At 41.2% G+C, this 17,151-nt stretch overlaps 1 protein-coding gene across 8 annotated transcripts in view; it reads right to left on the bottom strand.

Moving 5' to 3' along the window:
- The window catches only part of DIS3L2 (DIS3 like 3'-5' exoribonuclease 2), a 309,482-nt gene that overhangs the window by 194,366 nt on the left and 97,965 nt on the right, over positions 1-17,151 (bottom strand). For all 8 annotated transcript variants that reach the window (XM_070422394.1, XM_070422395.1, XM_070422398.1 and 5 more), the window contains one exon: positions 948-1,048. In XM_070422394.1, the coding sequence (XP_070278495.1) occupies positions 948-1,048 (101 nt within the window). The remainder of the gene's footprint in view (positions 1-947; positions 1,049-17,151) is intronic.

The raw sequence follows: 17,151 nt of genomic DNA, 5'->3' as shown, positions 1-17,151 counted from the left end.
AAACGTGCTGTCTATGCTTCGGGCAGAGGAAGCCTCACGCCATTATGCCACCTCATTCTTTGACTGTGTACCGCTTCCTCCACCATGAGCTACTTAGCTGGGGTCAGCTGTGTTTGATCCCATATCTGATCATGCCACTGCATACATAATTAAACAATAAAATCAAATTATGCAAAACAACAAAATCAATTGTTTTCATTTCTATGATAACTAAATTAAACATTTTGGAAAAATTAAAAGAGACTTCTTAAAAGCTTACTTTTGAATTACATATGAGCATGACAACAACTAAACAACAATGGAGCTCTGGCTGGTGTTCTCAGTTGATTAGAGCATCATCCCATACACCAAAAGGTTGAGAGCTGGATTCCTGGTCAGAGCTCATACCTAGGTGATAAGTTTAATCTCAGGTCGGTGTGTGTAGGGAAGGCAACCAATCGATGTTTCTCTCACATCAAAGTTCTCACTCTCTCTTCCCTCACCTCTCTCTAAAAATCAATGAACATGTCCTCAGGTGAGGATTAATTTTAAAAATAATGAAGAATAAAAACTATAAAAATCTAGAACATTAATATTGATTCCTTCACCAGTATCTAAATTCTCACTCCACTTTAAATAACCCAAACTGGAAATCACAGATGCCACATTATGAGTGTGGTTTAAGCAATAATAATAATAATAATAATAATAATAATAATAATGCAGAACTTCAATAAACTTACCCACATACAAAGAAAAGGCCTTGGCCCTTCATCCAAAGGCAGGCAAATGAACTTATTACATGTTTACAGTTATAAAAAAAGATTTACTTTTTATAATACCCTGCTTCCACTGACTGTTCTGATTAATTGACTAAAACTACAGCCCTAAGTGTCCCATGAGAGACCTTTGACAGGTAGCTCAGGTGACAGCCATTTGGACAAATAGGGAAATCTGTAGGCAATGACCTTTGCTGATCTTTGCAGTGACCTCTCTGGTAAAGCGCTTGTGTCCTGTGCCATGGAGGTGCTCTCATCTTTTGTACTTGGTGCACCAGCATCCTCTTCACCTTAATTAAAAACAGAAAGAAAAAGAAGAGGAGGAATAAAACGCATATGTATTCAGCATAATGTATTAGGCATAATGTATTAGTCATACAGACTCATGGGATTTTTAAATTCAGAGCTATAGGATTCTTGGATACCATTTACCCCAAACCACTCATTTTATGGCAATGGAAACTCAGGCCCTCACTGGTATGTGACTTGGCTAAGGTCAATCAAATCACCTACTTGCATTAATGCTCACACTCAGCAGGCCACATTTTACCCATTTAACACTATTCATATGCTAAACATCATACATATGGAGAGCATCAAACTATGTTGAATTAAACTTAATCACCTATGTGTCAAAATGCCAAAAACACTACATGTTAAATACTGTCCCTGCTTACAATGAAGAATAGAGATAGGTTATTTTATTATGTACATCTGCTGAAAAAACAAAATCAAAATAAATGTTAACTTTCAAAAGTAGTTTGGTATCAGCCATAACAAACAAAATGGTGGAAAATAAATTATACTTATCCTATATAATAAAAGCCTAATATGCTAAGTGTCTGGTCGTCTGGTGGGCCATTCAACCAGACAAAGCATAATATGCTAATGATATGCTAAGGCCACTCAACGAACGGCTCTCTATGATGTGCACTGACCACCAGGGGGCAGACAGTCAACCGGTCGACTAATCACTATGACGTCGTGCACTGACCACCATAGGGCAGATGCTCTGACCGGTGGTAGGTTAGCTTGCTGCTGGGGTCTGGCTGTACAGGACTGAGTGAGACGGGCCGGATACACCGTGGAGCCCTCCTGCGGTCCTTCCCCAGCTGGCCAACCTCCCGTGTCCCTCCCCAGCCCCTATAGTGCACCAGTGGGGTCCCTCAGCCTGGCCTGCACCCTCTCACAATCCACCCCTCAGGGGGTGTCGGAGAGCTGATTTTGGCCTGATCGTGCAGGCCAGGCCAAGGGACCCTACTGGTGCATGAATTTATGCACCGGGCCTCTAGTTAAATAAATAAATAAAAATGCCAACCCTGATTTTCCTTGCTTTCTTAGTGACATTATATAAAGAGTAAATCACTTAAAGTCTTTTAATGTTTAATTTCCTTTCTTAAAAAACTTATAAAATGCACATTCACCCAAGAAACTGAAACCACATCTCCCCAGTAAAGAGAATTAGGCTCTGTACCAGAAGTATTAAAACCTCTCATGAACAAAAGCAGCAAATTACACACTTTTGAACATTTAATATTTTGTACTTTCATGCGTTACATTATATTTCCCCCATGCCACAAAATAGTCTTAGCCAACTATACTAGAGTTTTTGGATTTTGGGGGCCACAACCAATTCATGTGGGACCCACTCCATTGAGCCAAGAGAGACTTGTATTTATCATCAATTGGATATTATCAAGGCCAAAATAAATAAATAATTTCTTTTAAGGACCAGCTGCCTCTTAGAAAGCCTCAGCTTAAAGCCAATTTTTTACCACTGTGAGCATACTCTGGAAACACTGACATGATCTGAACCTACTGGGGTAAGAATGATCAACCGTTTGCTTTTCCATCTATGTTGAAATATACCTACCATAGTGCCCACTGAAAGCAAAATTTTCATTGTTTACCAAAAGGAAAAAACAAACAATAACTTTCCCATTGTTGGTCATGCTGTCCACCAGTAAAAGAGGGGATTCAGCCTGACCGATGGGGCTCAGTGTTTGAGCGTCAACCTATGAACCAGGAGGTCACAATTCGATAACCAGTCAGAGCACATGCTCAGGTTGTGGGCTCGAATCCCAGTGGGAGGTGTGCAGGAGTAGCCGATCAATGATTCTCTCTTATCATTGATATTTCTATCTCTCTCTCCCTCTCCCTTTCTCTCTGAAATCAATAAAAATACATTATTTTTTTTTCTTAAAGAGGAGCATCATCCAAGTTCATCTTTTATTTTAGACCATAGTTCAGGATTCCAAAAAATCATTGGATGCTTCCAGAACACCTCTTATACTCTTAGGGAGAAAAACCCACACAAGTTTTTTATCTGTTCCATACATATTTTGCCAATATGTTCTGCAGAACAAGGTAATTCAGGAAAGATAATGAGCCTGGAATTACCATGAACAAGTACACTGTACCTACATATCTAATATTTGAGCACAAGAGTTGGTAAATACAGGGTAGTGAGGGTTTTTCCAATGTACCCCATATCCTAGGCATAAAGCCTTCTGATGGCTCTATCTTATGACTGTTGGTTTAAGTTCCACTCCAACAACAAGCAAGTCTTCAGTTCCAAAGGTTATGCCAGCCTGTATCCAAAGAAAGAGGGCAAGCCACGGCAGTGGGCCCAATCATGACTTTCAGACATCATACCTGAACATGACCTTTTCAGGTTCTGTGTTCATAAGAATATCCTGGCAGAAATAAGGCTTTGTTCAGACAAAGATGCATTTTGGAGTTGAACTAATAAATTAACCTAAGTTTACAACCCTGTGGGTAAACATCATAGATGTACTCAATAAATATGAAGAAGCACAATGCCAGTTTAGAAAGGTGAATCACCTTAATAGGTTTCCCACAATTACATTTCACCACACTGAATAGCAAAGTTGCCAATTTAATGCATTGTTTAATCTCAAGATCACTTATTTATTCATTTATTCCATGTGTATTTATTGAGCACTGGGCATTGAGGATTCAGTGGTGAATAAAAGAAATATAGTCCAAGCCCATACAGAACATATACCTTAATGTGGGAGTGATATTCAATAAATAATGACTCAATAAATATAAAGTTATAAGTTGTGATGAATGGTAGAAAGGAAAGAATAGTCCCTTAGGAATAAGAGGAAAGGACATATGATTTACATTAAGAAGTGAGGAAAAGGCTCTGTGTGGAGGTGACATTTAAGCTAAGACAATGAGGATGGTATGTTTAGGAGTGAAGAAGGGAACCTAAGGGTTGGGAATGTCACTAGGGAAGAGCCAGAGGTGGGAAGTTCTTGGCACAATCAAGGGAAGAGAAAGAAGGCCATGTGGCTAGAGCACAGTGAGCAGGAATATACAAGACAAAAGATGAGAATGAGGCAAACAGGAGTCAATTCAGGTGGGGCTTTCTAGGATTTAAGAGTTCTGGAGTTAAACCTAAACACAATGAGAAGCTCACTAACCATTTTAGGCAAGAAAATGACACTGCCGAGGTTAGATTACAGCAGGCTTATACCTATAGTAGTCCAGACATGGAGGATAGTGCTTAGATGCAAGCATTGGAAATGGATTTAAAATGATCAGTTTAAGTCCAGCCGGTGTGGCTCTATGGTTGAGCGTCAACCTATGAACCAGGAAGTCACAGTTGGATTCTGGGTCAGGGCACATGCCTGGGTTTCAGGTTCAATCCTCAGTTAGGGATGTGCAGGAGGCAGCCAATCAATGATTCTCTCTCATCATTGACGTTTCTATCTCTTTCTCCCTCTCTCTTCCTCTCTGAAATATACATATACATATTAAAGGATCAGTTTAAGACCTATTTTGGAGTTGATCTAATAGACTGGTGGTAGATATCAGAGTTTAGGGTTATTTCCAGGTTTCCAGCATCTGCAGCTAGGTTGGCAGAGGAGGCATCATTACTGGCACAGGAAAGACTAGAGAATAAGGTGAAAATCAAGAGTTCTATTTGAGAGATGGTTCTATTTGAGAGGTTACCTGTGAAACCCTTAAGTCATAATGTTGAGAGACAGTTCAACATGAAGGTCTGAAACTTTCAAAAAGGGAAATCTGGGCTGTGGCTTTAAATACAATTTTTGTGCTGAGAATTTCCACATTTATTCTTTCCAGCTCAAGCTGCAAGAAGAAATTCAAACCCAAGTCTGTTACTACTATTAGTAAGTTCATGAAGCTCTTCCACTGCTACATGCTCAAGTAAGAAGTAATGTGCTGTCACTGTTAAGGGAAAAAAATTCTCTGAGGAAGTGACTTGGAGCTTGAAGGATGTATAGATAATTAAAAGAGAGATAAGAAAGGTGAAGGGCATTTCAGGTAAAGGCCCAGAGCTGTGAAAGGGCCTATTGAAGCTACTAACATGTTGAGAACACAAGTGTTGGGCGGGCAGGGCCTGGGATGGAGAGAAGAACAAGGCTGACAGAGAGGTGGGATGGGTCCTATGGCAGGGACTCTAGTTACAACTCAATTGTCTATTCTCTTCTTTCCTAATAATAAGAACTACAATTTTTAGCTGGGTATACTAGTTAAAAGACTATGTTCCTCAGCCTTATTGCAAACTAAGCATGGCCTATATGTCTAAGTTTCAGCCAGTAAGATGCAGGTTAAAGTGTTGTGACTTATCAGAAGTATTCTTAAAGGATACACCTTCCCTCTTTCTTTTTTCCTTCTTGCTGGCTGGAATGTAGATGTGATTACTGGACCTCAGGCACTCATCTTGGTCCTGGAGGTCACAAGACAAGGGTGCTCCCTACTGTGCAGAGCAGCACAACAGAATGAGCTGAAGACTGTGGATCTATCCTACAAGCTCTGACCTGCCTATCTCTGGCCTTTTTTTATGTTATCCTATATAATAAAAGCCTAATATGCTAAGTGTCCGGTTGTCCGGTCAGCCATTGAACCAATCAAAGCGTAATATGCTAAGGCTGCTTAACCGCTTGCTATGACATGCACTGACCACCAGGGGGCAGACAGCTGACCGGTCAACCAGTCGCTATGGCATGCACTGACCACCAGGGGGCAGACAGTTGACCAGTTGCTATGGCATGCACTGACCACAAGGGAGCTGACAGTCGACCGGTTGACCAGTCGCTATGACGGGCACTTAAGTTCATTGAAATTTTAAGATTTAATGCCACTCTCAGCAGAACAAACTTTCTAACATACAGGTCCAGATGATGAAACTGACAAGTCGAGAATGCATACATTTTAAGGATATGAATTTGGTAGCACTCTGGAGTAGAGAGGCAATAGTACAGAGATCTCAGAAAGCTGGGGGTGCTGTCTAGGTGAGACACTATCAGAATCTGAATTGAGATGGTAGCAGTGAGAGTGAAGAGAGGCAAGACTTGAGAGATCTCTGAGAAGGATGCTACTAAGAGTGTCTTCATCACTATGAATGACTTAGTATATAAAAAATGGGCTTAAATTAGAAGAGCTTTTGATTGAATATCAGGAAGACTACCTTGACAGAACAATAAAACTCCAAAATGAAATTACCAGAACAGGGCAGAGGTGCCAGCAGTCCTCAAGTTTGTGGGTCCCCATAGCCTTCGGCTTTGCCATACCAAAGGCAGAACTGGCCTATGCATTCTGTGGTCCTTGTAGTTAAAAAAAAAAAATTTAGAAACTATTGACTACCAATATTCTTCATTAAACAAAAGAATTTTCTAAAAAATAGATAAACAACTGATATAAACAACTGTTCCTTATATTCCCTCAAGAAACACTCTAGGAAGAAAAATCCAGTGAAATCTTAATCTCTCTCTACAGATTATCTGAAACTTCTATTTTAAACATTTAAAAAATAAAATGTCACGGTTTGCTGGGGTTGGCATGGCCATTTACATAATCAAGTGCAAACCCAACATCTACTTTCGTAAGAAAAATTGTTCTGATTTGGCCTTCTCATAAATAAACAGTCAACTGAGAAGTCTGATGATTCTTAAAACTTTACAAACACATCAGAAGGTTTCAGATTACTCGACTACTATGCTAAGTGGGGACAATATGAAGAGAAAAGCAAGAAAATGGGCAAAAAGGTATTTCAACTCATCCAATTAAAAGTGTGACAAACTCTGACAAGTCTAAGCTTTTTCCATCTCTGAATGAAAGGCCACAGAAATTTACAATCCTATAAAAGCCTAGTATGCTAAATGTCTGGTTGATCAGTTGGCTGTTCAACCAATCAAAGTGTAATATGCTAATGATATGCTAAGGCTGCTCAACCACTCACTATGACATGTACTGATCACCAGGGGGCAGACAGCCAGTCGACCAGTCGCTATGACATGCACTGACCACTAGGGGGCAGGCGCTCTGACCGGTAGATTAGCTTGCTGCTGGGGTCTGGCCAATTGGAACTGAGCAAGATGGGCCGGACACGCCCTGGAGCCCTCCTTCGGTCGCTCCCCCACGGGCCAACCTCCCGCATCTCTCCCCAGCACCGATCATATACCGGTGAGGTCCTTCGGCCTGGCCTGCACCCTCTCGCAATTTGGGACCCCTCAGGGGATGTCGGAGAGCCGGTTTTGGGCCGATCCCACAGGGGGAGCGCCGCTCAGCCAGAAGCCAGGCTCATGGCTGGCAAGCGCAGCGGCGGTGGCAGCTGCCTCTCCCACCTACGCAGCAGTGCTAAGGATGTTCGACCGCCGGCTTAGGTCCAACTGCCGGAGAGCGGCCTAAGCCAACAGTTGGACATCCTCAAGGGCTCCCAGACTGCAAGAGGGTACAGGCTAGGCTGAGGGACCCTCCCCCAAGTGCACGAATTTCGTGCACCGGGCCTCTAGTTTACAACAAAAACTCAATGAAAACTGCAGTTGTTTTTTGTAAATGAAAACATTTCCCTTTAGGTCTCTCAAAATCAACCAACCAGGAAAACTTATTTTATGGGTCCCTCTCCCCGATGAAATGTAGAAATAACAACACAAGTCTTCACAGGGGCAGTTAACATTCATGTTATAGTCACTTGCTATGCTGCAAGTGTTGATGATTGTTCTAGGACCCCACATCTAGCCTTTGCCAAGGGCAAGGCTTGGAGCACCAATGAGTTTTTTTCTTCATAAAATCCCCAGCCCAAACAAGTCTCTGATGGAAATAAAGCTAATGAAATTGTATGATGTCAAGAGAGTTTTCACAGTGGGTTCACAAACGTTATCTCATTTGATCCACACTACAACTTCATACTATGGGTAGAGTGGATATTGTCATTACAGTTTCACCAAGGAAATGAGAGTAATGAACAGAGTCAGTCTATGTCAGTATGCAGACCATGGTGACCAGTTTTCCATATAAGCAAGAATCAGTGCATCATGGGAAGAGCCATGAAAACGCATATTAAGATTCTGTGTAAGTGGTGATGGGATCCCCTGAAAAGCTGGCAATAACCCAGTAAAAGTCCTGAATATCTATGGAATGTCAGGCACTGCAAATGACCCTGTCTCTATCCTCAGAGAGCTCATGTGCTAGAAATGAGACAAAGGTGACAACAAATATTGAAAGTGGTGTTTACGACAGCTAGCAAATAGTGCACTCAAAGGCAGTAGGAAGGGCGACAGTCAGTTTGGCAGTGAACCCCTGAGCTGAGAATGGGAAGGCTGAGGAAGAGCTGACTAGATAAATGGGCATGCGGAGCATTCCAGAAAGGGAGAAGAGCATGTGCAAAGGCACACCATCAAGAATAAACTGAGAGGAAGGTTGTGTCTAGACAAGCTGCAGGACCAGCCTATGAAAAGCCTCATATGCTGAAAAGTATGTCTTTTATATTTTAAGGATGGAAAGCCATTGGAAATTTTGAGAATAGCATAACCAGAATTATATTTGATGAAAAGTGAATGGTCGGTCTATTGCTACTTTGAAGATAATCTTTTTCTCTAGCCGCTTTTAAGATTTTCTCTTGACCTTTGGTTTTCTATACTTTCATCTTGATATGTCTAAGCTTAGATTTTTTTTTAAAGCAATTATACTTGCAATCACTAGTCTTCTTATATCTTTAGTTCAGTATCTTAACTACCATGGAAAATCTCGGCCATTAACTTCAAATTTCATCTTTATTCATTTTCTTTCTCAATTCCTTCTATGACTCTAATTAAATGTATACTTTCTCTACCTCTGTGGTTTCTGTCTATTTGTCTGTAGATAATTTTTTCTCATTGTCTTCCAGTTTGTTAGTTTTCTCTTCAGCTTTATCCAATTTTCTGTTCAATCCATCAATTGAGATTTTTTTCTTTAAACTTGAATACATATTTTTCCTCATTCATTAAGTTCTTTTTTTAATAAATCTTTATTGTTCAGATTATTACATTTGTTCCTCTTTTTTCCCCCCATAGCTCCCCTCCATCCAGTTCCCACCCCACCCTCTGCCCTTACCCCCCTCCCCACTGTCCTCATCCATAGGTGTATGATTTTTGTCCAGTCTCTTCCCACACCCCCCACACCCCTTCCCCCCGCCCCCCCCCCCCCCGAGAACTGTCAGTCCACTCCCTTTCTATGCCCCTGATTCTATTATATTCACCAGTTTACTCTGTTCATCAGATTTTTTATTCACTTGATTTTTAGATTCACTTGTTGATAGATGTGTATTTGTTGTTCATAACTTTTATCTTTATTTTTTTCTTCTTCTTCCTCTTCTTAAAGAATACCTTTCAGCATTTCATATAATACTGGTTTGGTGGTGATGAACTCCTTTAGCTTTTTCTTGTCTGTGAAGCTCTTTATCTGACCTTCAATTCTGAATGATAGCTTTGCTGGATAAAGTAATCTTGGTTGTAGGTTCTTGCTATTCATCACTTTGAATATTTCTTGCCACTCCCTTCTGGCCTGCATAGTTTCTGTTGAGAAATCAGCTGACAATCGTATGGGTACTCCCTTGTAGGTAACTGACTTTTTTTCTCTTGCTGCTTTTAAGATTCTCTCTTTGTCTTTTACCCTTGGCATTTTAATTATGATGTGTCTTGGTGTGGTCCTCTTTGGATTCCTTTTGTTTGGTGTTCTCTGCGCTTCCTGGACTTGTAAGTCTATTTTTTTCATCCGGTAGGGGAAGTTTTCTGTCATTATTTCTTCAAATAGGTTTTTAATATCTTGCTCTTTCTCTTCTTCTGGCACCCCTATAATTCGGATGTTGGTACATTTGAAGTTGTCCCAGAGGCTCCTTCCACTATCTTGATATTTTTGGATTCTTTTTTCTTTTTGCTTTTCTGGATGGGTATTTTTTGCTTCTTCGTATTTCAAATCTTTGACTTGATTTTTGCTATCCTTTTGTCTGCTGTTGGATCTCTGTATATTATTCTTTATTTCAGTCAGTGCATGCTTAATTTCTAGTTGGTCCTTTTTCATATCCTCGAGGGTCTCACTAAATTTATCGGCGGTTTCTAGAAAATTCTTGAAAAACCTTATAACCGTGGTTTTGAACTCTATATCCAGTAGTTTGCTTTCCTTCATTTCTGTCATTTGTGATCTGTTTCTTTGTCTCCGCATTTTGGCTGTTTCCCTGTGTTGACAGAGTGGCTTTGTGTGGTAGGTGTCCTATAGGGCCCAGTGGCTCAGCCTCCCCAATTACCTGAGGTGGACACTCTTGGTGCACCCCTTTGTGGGCTGTGTGCACAGTCTTGTTGTAGTTAAGCCTTGATTGCTGTTGGTATCACTGGGAGGAACTGACCTCCAGGCCAATTGTCTGTGAGAATCAGCTGTGTCTACAGTGGGAGAACTTCTGTGCTGAAGACACCTTTATGGGGCAAGACTTGCTTCAGTGGGGCTTTGGTGCTCACTGAGTCTGCCCCCTGAGTGTGTCCCTTATGGATCTGAGGAGTTGTAATCTGGATGGTCCCAATCTGACCACTGGGTACAGGCTCTTTGATCTCTAAGGAGGTGCTAATTTAGCCTCTGCCTGAGGCTACCCAGCAGGAGCTACGGAGAGATCTGCAGATTCCTCTTCCTTGTTTGGGGTTTGGAGGTGCCCAGATGAGGCCCAGCTATGAAGCAATGCAAGCTGCTGTGGGGTCTTGAGCCTTCTTTGGAATGTTCTGGGTCTCTCTGACCCAGCTGCAGTTTGTTAGGTCATTTTAGATCTCAAAGGGCCAGCCCATTCATATGCAAAAGCCTCTGCGCACAGCTTGGGTGGGGCAGGGTCTCAGGGAATCAACAGGGTGGAGCAAACAGCTATGGCTGATCCTCAGTCCTACCCTAAGAGGCCCCCGGGTCTCAGTGTCCCTCGGTAATCGCTGCAAGCACCTCTGAGACAAAGCCGCCCTTGAGTTCCACCCGATGCCAGACAGTCCAGTTTCTCCCCGTATGAGTCTGGGTTCCCAGAGACTCGCCCGGAACTGGAGTTCAGAGCAGTCGGGAGCTTGTGACTCCCTCCCGATTGAAAAAGACACCGGTGTTCTCCGTTGCCAGCCCTTTCCGCGCACGAGCCTCCGTACCTCTGCACTTTACTTCTGCACCTCCTCTGAGTCTCAGTGTGCTTTTCTCTTTCCTTCTAGCTGTAGAATTTCCACTCAGCCAGCCTTCCTGTGGTTCTGGATGATGTCCGTTTTGTCTCTTAGTTGTATTTTTGAAGTAGTTGTGCGAGGCAGCAATTTCCGGTGTTTACCTATGCCCCATTAAGTTCTTAATTTCATCACAGTTATGTTACTTCTAGAAGTTTTATTTCATTCCTTTTCCAATTTGCTATGTCACATTTCAGTTTCCTATTCTTTGCAGATATCTTCAAGCTTATCTCTTATTTCTTACAACAGTTTTTTTACAGATGGCAATGATTCCAGTATTTCATGTTTATGAAAGGCTGTTTCTGTGTTTGTGGTTGCTGAGGCTTCTCCCCTTGGCTTCCTGGGGTGCTAAGACTAAGTAGGCAGGGGTGCTGGTCACTGTATAATTTTATGCCTAGATTGAGGAAATTTTCCTTTTGAAAGAACTTCCACTTGATTTTGCCAGATACCTGGAAGCAATACCAGCCCTTAAAACCATTCAGTACTTGAGATTCCTTGGTTGACCCAGTTAGCTTGAATCTTGGCTACAATTCCATATAAGAGCAGGGTTTCAGCTCTACCCTCACCCTGATGGTGTATAGGCATCTTGGACATCACTTTATTTATGTTCCCCATAACTGCTGGTCAAATCTGCAAAGTCACCTGGGTTCTCCATTCCAATTTTAACCTGGTAATGCCTGTCAGCTTTTTGATGCTTTAAAAATAAAGGGTTTTTTATATTTATTTTATCCAAATATTGTTGGTTTGTTTCAGTGGGAAGTTGTGTATCTGAATAACAGTCTACCATTTCTGTTACAATTAACAGAAAGTCCTTAGGATTTTGTTTTTAATTTGATATGTTTTCCAGGTGGCAGTGTTGAGCATAGTTAGAGAGCAGTGACAGGAGTGAGGTCAGGGGAGGGAGCAATAGTGATCTGTGCAGGAAACACAACATGAAAATAATAGGAAGCTACTATGATAGTGCCCTATATCACATTAAGGAAGAAGCACAAGGGATGAAGAGAAGAGGCAGGAAAGTAATACTTTCCTCAGCAACCCCATGAGAAAAGTATTACTATTCTGATTTTTCAAGAAGAGCAATCAGTAGATCAAAGAGGTAAAGTAACTAATCCCAGGGTTCATCCAAGGAGATAGTTAGCAGAGGGGGAGTCATAACCCAGTATGAATCCAAATCCAAAATTTTAGAAGATGCCAAATGACAAACAGCTCTCTAAGTAATTTCACTGTTTTTACCTATAGAGACAATAGAGTAAGTTAAAAGCATGAGCTCTGGAGTCACAAGACCTAAATTCAAAACTATGTGGCTTTGAACAAGTTATTTCTTCCCTCTGAATGTCCTGCTCTATAAATCAGGAATAGTTTACATGAGTTCTGTTTACATGTAGTGCTCTGGCACAAAGTGCATTAACAAAAATGGTTTGGTTATTATTAATGTTGATATTGTTATTAGCTCTCGCAGTAAGTTTTGAGTGACTCCAACCCTGTTACCCTGGTCACAACTGAACAGGACTGGTGTACAGAACAATGTCTAAATTATAAAATGGGTCACATTTTATCATCTGTGAAATGTAATCCATCCTACAGGGTTAATGGGAAGATTAAAATTACTGTGTATAAAAGTGCTAAAGAACACAGTAAGCACTCAATAACTGTCACATGATATATATATTTAAATTGCACATACCTTTTGTATGGCTGGTGCATTCTGTGCAAAGTAAGGAGAGGCAAGAGATGTTAGGCAGAGGCCAGGTCAACATTAAGAAATTTGGATTTATCCCAAAGGCAATTGAGAGCTATAGAAGAAAGCAGACAGGAGACTACTGTGATTTATGCTTTAAGAAGCTCACATTGGCGGCTGTATGGGGAACAAATTTAGAAGATGTGAGACTGAAGGCAGAAAGAACAGTTAGCAGGTTGCAATAAATCAGACCAGTGGCAGAGGGGATGGAGGGTTCTGGATAGAGAGGTATTTAGAAGGCAATACTGGCAAGACTGTTTAGATGCTAGTGGGGAACTGGAGGTGGTAGAGGTCATATTGAGAAAAATCACTCTAATGTGGGGTCAGAAAAGCAAATGTTTCAATAGGAAAAGCACTGGTCAGCAATGTGGCCTTAGTGACAAAGTAACAGGTGGCCCTAGTGAGACTAATTTTAAAGAAAGAAACTAAGTGCCAGGTATGGGAAATTAAGTGGGAGCGGGACTGTGGAGATGAGGGTGATGACTATGCTCCGGAAGTCTGGCTGACAAGGAGTGGAATAATACAGGGTGGTAGCTCTAGAGGGAGACAGACAAGGTTTTTATTATTTTACTTTTTTAAGATAAGGGAGGCTTGGACACGATTCATTGCTGATATGAAGGAACTGTTAACGAAGGTGTGGTCAAAGAGTGCACACTTAGGAAAGGGAGAGGTCCCTGGGCAGGAAGGGATGGGGTCCGGAACCCAGAGGAAAGGATTAATTTCAAGCAGAAGGACAAAAAGATGCCAACTTCGTTGTATCAAAGTAAATGGAGGAGGGAAAGAATCCAGACACAAGCTATTTATAAGTCTGGCAGCTTAAAGCTGAGGGGGCACATGGAGGCAGTTTTGTTTTTTCTGAAACACAGAAGCCAAACTCATCTGTGGGAAAGTACTAGGGGAGGTGGAGGACATGCACTACATTCAGAATTGGGTTTCACAATTCCAGATGAGAATCAAATGCAAATGGCATCTCAAAGCAATGGCCCTGAACATGCCAGGCACAATCAGGGGATTTACATACACTACCATATTTCATATTCTCCAATAATCCAAAGAGGTAGGCAGATATTATCGTGCCAATTTTAGAGATAAGGGAAATGAGGCTCATAAGGTCAAATAACATGCTTGTCCATGGTTACCAGCTAGGAAATGACAAGGACAGGATTCAAACCTAAGTCTCATGAATGCCAACACCTCATCCTCTTCCCATCATGCCACTCAACCTTCAAGATCTGAACAGGATTGATAGATGTGAGAATGGAAAAGAAAACATGGTTTTGGAGAGACCTGACTGAGTGATAAGACACTGGGAGAATTCAATCAATTCTGGGGCACATTTTGAGTTTGGGGTGACAATGAAATATAACTATGATGATGTCGTCTAACCAAGCTGGGGTAGAGGTTGGAAATATCAATTAGATGATAAAACATTGTCTGAGTAGACAAATATGTAGAGGCTGGAGGGGAAAGGACTTAACATACTAAGAGCGACAGGATGAATAAATGAATGAAAATAAAACTAAGATTCAAGTATTAAGAGGGAAAAAAATCCCTTCGCTACCCTATTTTCATGCGTTTCTAACTTACAGACTGGTAAGGGAATAAGAAAGAAGGTACTCTTTGTGGCAAGATTTAGTCACCCTTCTCATCAGGCTGAGCATGCAGATGGCTCCAGGTTTCTGAGTTGGAGTTGAGACCCAGATGGCGTGGCTTTCAGGCCCAAGTCTGAGTCCCTCACAGGATCATCTTCTTAAATGGAGCTTTGCACTGATTCCCATTCCGAGCTGTTAAATGCATTAATTACATCATCAATACCCTCCTGCTTTTCTCCAAGTACTCTCTGCTCCAAATCTTTCTCTTGCCCAGGAGAAACCACTGAAATTTCTCTCTACTAAAGCTTTAATTGGCTTTTAGCTTCATGGCTCCCAAAAGACCCAAAATGTAGGCACAGACACTAATGTGCTCCCATCTATAGCTGGCTTTAACTTACTAATTCTGCATCTTTCCAACAGGAAAGATGAATGATTCCTCCAAATTTAAGTTAACTCCCATGAGTTTTCTTAAAGAGGCCAAGCTTCACATCTTACTGTGATATGACATTTCAACAGCAGGAAGTGTTTACTCAAATCAAACTGGTATTTCTTTATCTGCCTTCTAAGGACCAGCTATCCATCAAAACTTCAAAAAAAATTATAAAGGTGCTAAGCTATCTTAAAGAGTTAAGTAGAGAATGGATCAAAGCTTGGGAAGCTAGAATAGATGGGTTTTGCTGTGTTTTGAGTCTGTGATCTCACATATATCAAACATGTATTATAGCTCTCCTATGTTCCAAGACTCTTAAAGCACATGCAATATTTCGTACTACTGAACATCTCTAACAGGGATAATAAGATCTGGCCCATTGCTTGGGTAAAAAGGAAAAAAATGAAAACACTGCTTCTTCAAAAGCTGGTCTTCTTTATCAATTTATTTACTGTGACCTAATAATAGCAGGACTACAAAGTGATCATGACAGACAAAAAAGAAAAAGACTTTAAAGAAGAAGACTGAATCACTTCTAAGATCCATCAGGTCCCCTAGGAAACAGAAAAATGTACCACTCAAAAAAAGCTAATATCTGAAGCATCTTTGATGGAAAATTGCTTCACCTTAATAAGATAACAAGTCTAGCTCTAAATGCAAATCATATTAAGGCAAATCATTCCAGCCAGGTTATATAGACATAGATGAGTCATTGCTTCTGATGCCAAATTGGTAAATCTGAAGGTTTTATAGTGGATCTTATGTGACTGCTGTGGAGAAAAAGGACTCAGGTATTACTCAGGAGAGTGACTAGCTTGGTCCTTCTTTAGTTTCAAATGAGGGAAGAAAGGACTCTTCTGCAGAACATTTGTGAATACAAGACTCTATTCTGGGAGTTGCAGGTGGATGAAAGATAAGCAAAAAGTTACATGAGAGAAATGTTAAAAAAACATTCAACTCTAATATCAGTCATGGAATATAAACTGGAAAAAAGTAACTATAAAGAAGATCCACAGAAAGGACAGATCACACATTTAGTTGGAAGAAATTAGTAAAGGCTTGTGGAGAAAACATCTTGCAGACTAGACTCTAAAATGGCCCCAAATGATTCCCACACCTCCTAGTCTTCACACCCTTGTATAATTCCCTCCCTTCAAGTGTGAAAAGGACCTGTGTCTTGCTTCCAAGCAATAGAATTTGGAAAAGATGATAGGATGTCATTTCCATGATTAGGTTACATAAGACTATAACTTCAGTCTTGATAGCAGGCTCTCTCCCTTGCTGGATCAGATGAAGCCAGCTGCCATATAGATAGGTTCTTGCAGCAAAGAGCTGAGGGTGGCCTCCGGCCAGCAGCCAGCAAGGAACTGAGGTCCTCAGTCCAAAAGCCCACAAGGAATTAAATCTGGCCCACAATCACATAAGCTTAGAAGCAGATCCTTCCCAAGTCAGGCCTTCAGATGAACAACACCATGATCACAGCCTTATGAGAAAGCAGAGGACAGAGTTGAGCCATGTCCAGATTCCTGACTAAAGGTAAAACGTGTTTCCTTCCTCTACTCACAACACTTTGGATACCAAATGTATGGTTTTCTACACCAAGTAATTCCCCCATTCTCTTCATACACAACCTGGGTGTCCTACAATTTAACTGAATTCTGACACTAAATACTCAGAGTTAGTACAACCCCACAAGTGAAGGGCTCAGACCCAAAAGACTTCCCCTTCCCCCTGCTTTTCAGATACCAAATGCAAGTAATGGGTCTCTAGGTTATCCAGACTTCTAAGTTCACTACAAATTGGTGTGGAGGTTCCCATGGCCCCTTCCTTAGGTTCAATAACCACTTACAGAACTCAGGACAACACATACCTTACATTTACTGATTTAGTACAAAGAATATAATAAAAGGCCGATGGACAGCTAGATGAAGATATGCATAGGTCTTCAAGGCTCCTGAGCACAGGAGTGTCTGTTCCTGTGGAGTAGAAGTATATCAACCCTCCCAGCACATAGATGAATTCACCAACCTAAAAGCTCTCCAAACCCCATAGTTCAGAAATGTTTATGAAATCCCATAGGCATGATCAATTTCATCAGGTAGGTATAATCAATTGTTAACTCAAACTCCAGCCCTCCTTCCATCCCTGG

The sequence above is a fragment of the Myotis yumanensis genome, unplaced genomic scaffold, assembly GCF_028538775.1.
Source record: "Myotis yumanensis isolate MYYU_CA2020_CCGP unplaced genomic scaffold, mMyoYum1.0.hap1 SCAF_8, whole genome shotgun sequence".
NCBI classification, from domain to species: Eukaryota; Metazoa; Chordata; class Mammalia; order Chiroptera; family Vespertilionidae; genus Myotis; species Myotis yumanensis.
This window is presented reverse-complemented; position numbering and strand designations above follow the sequence as displayed.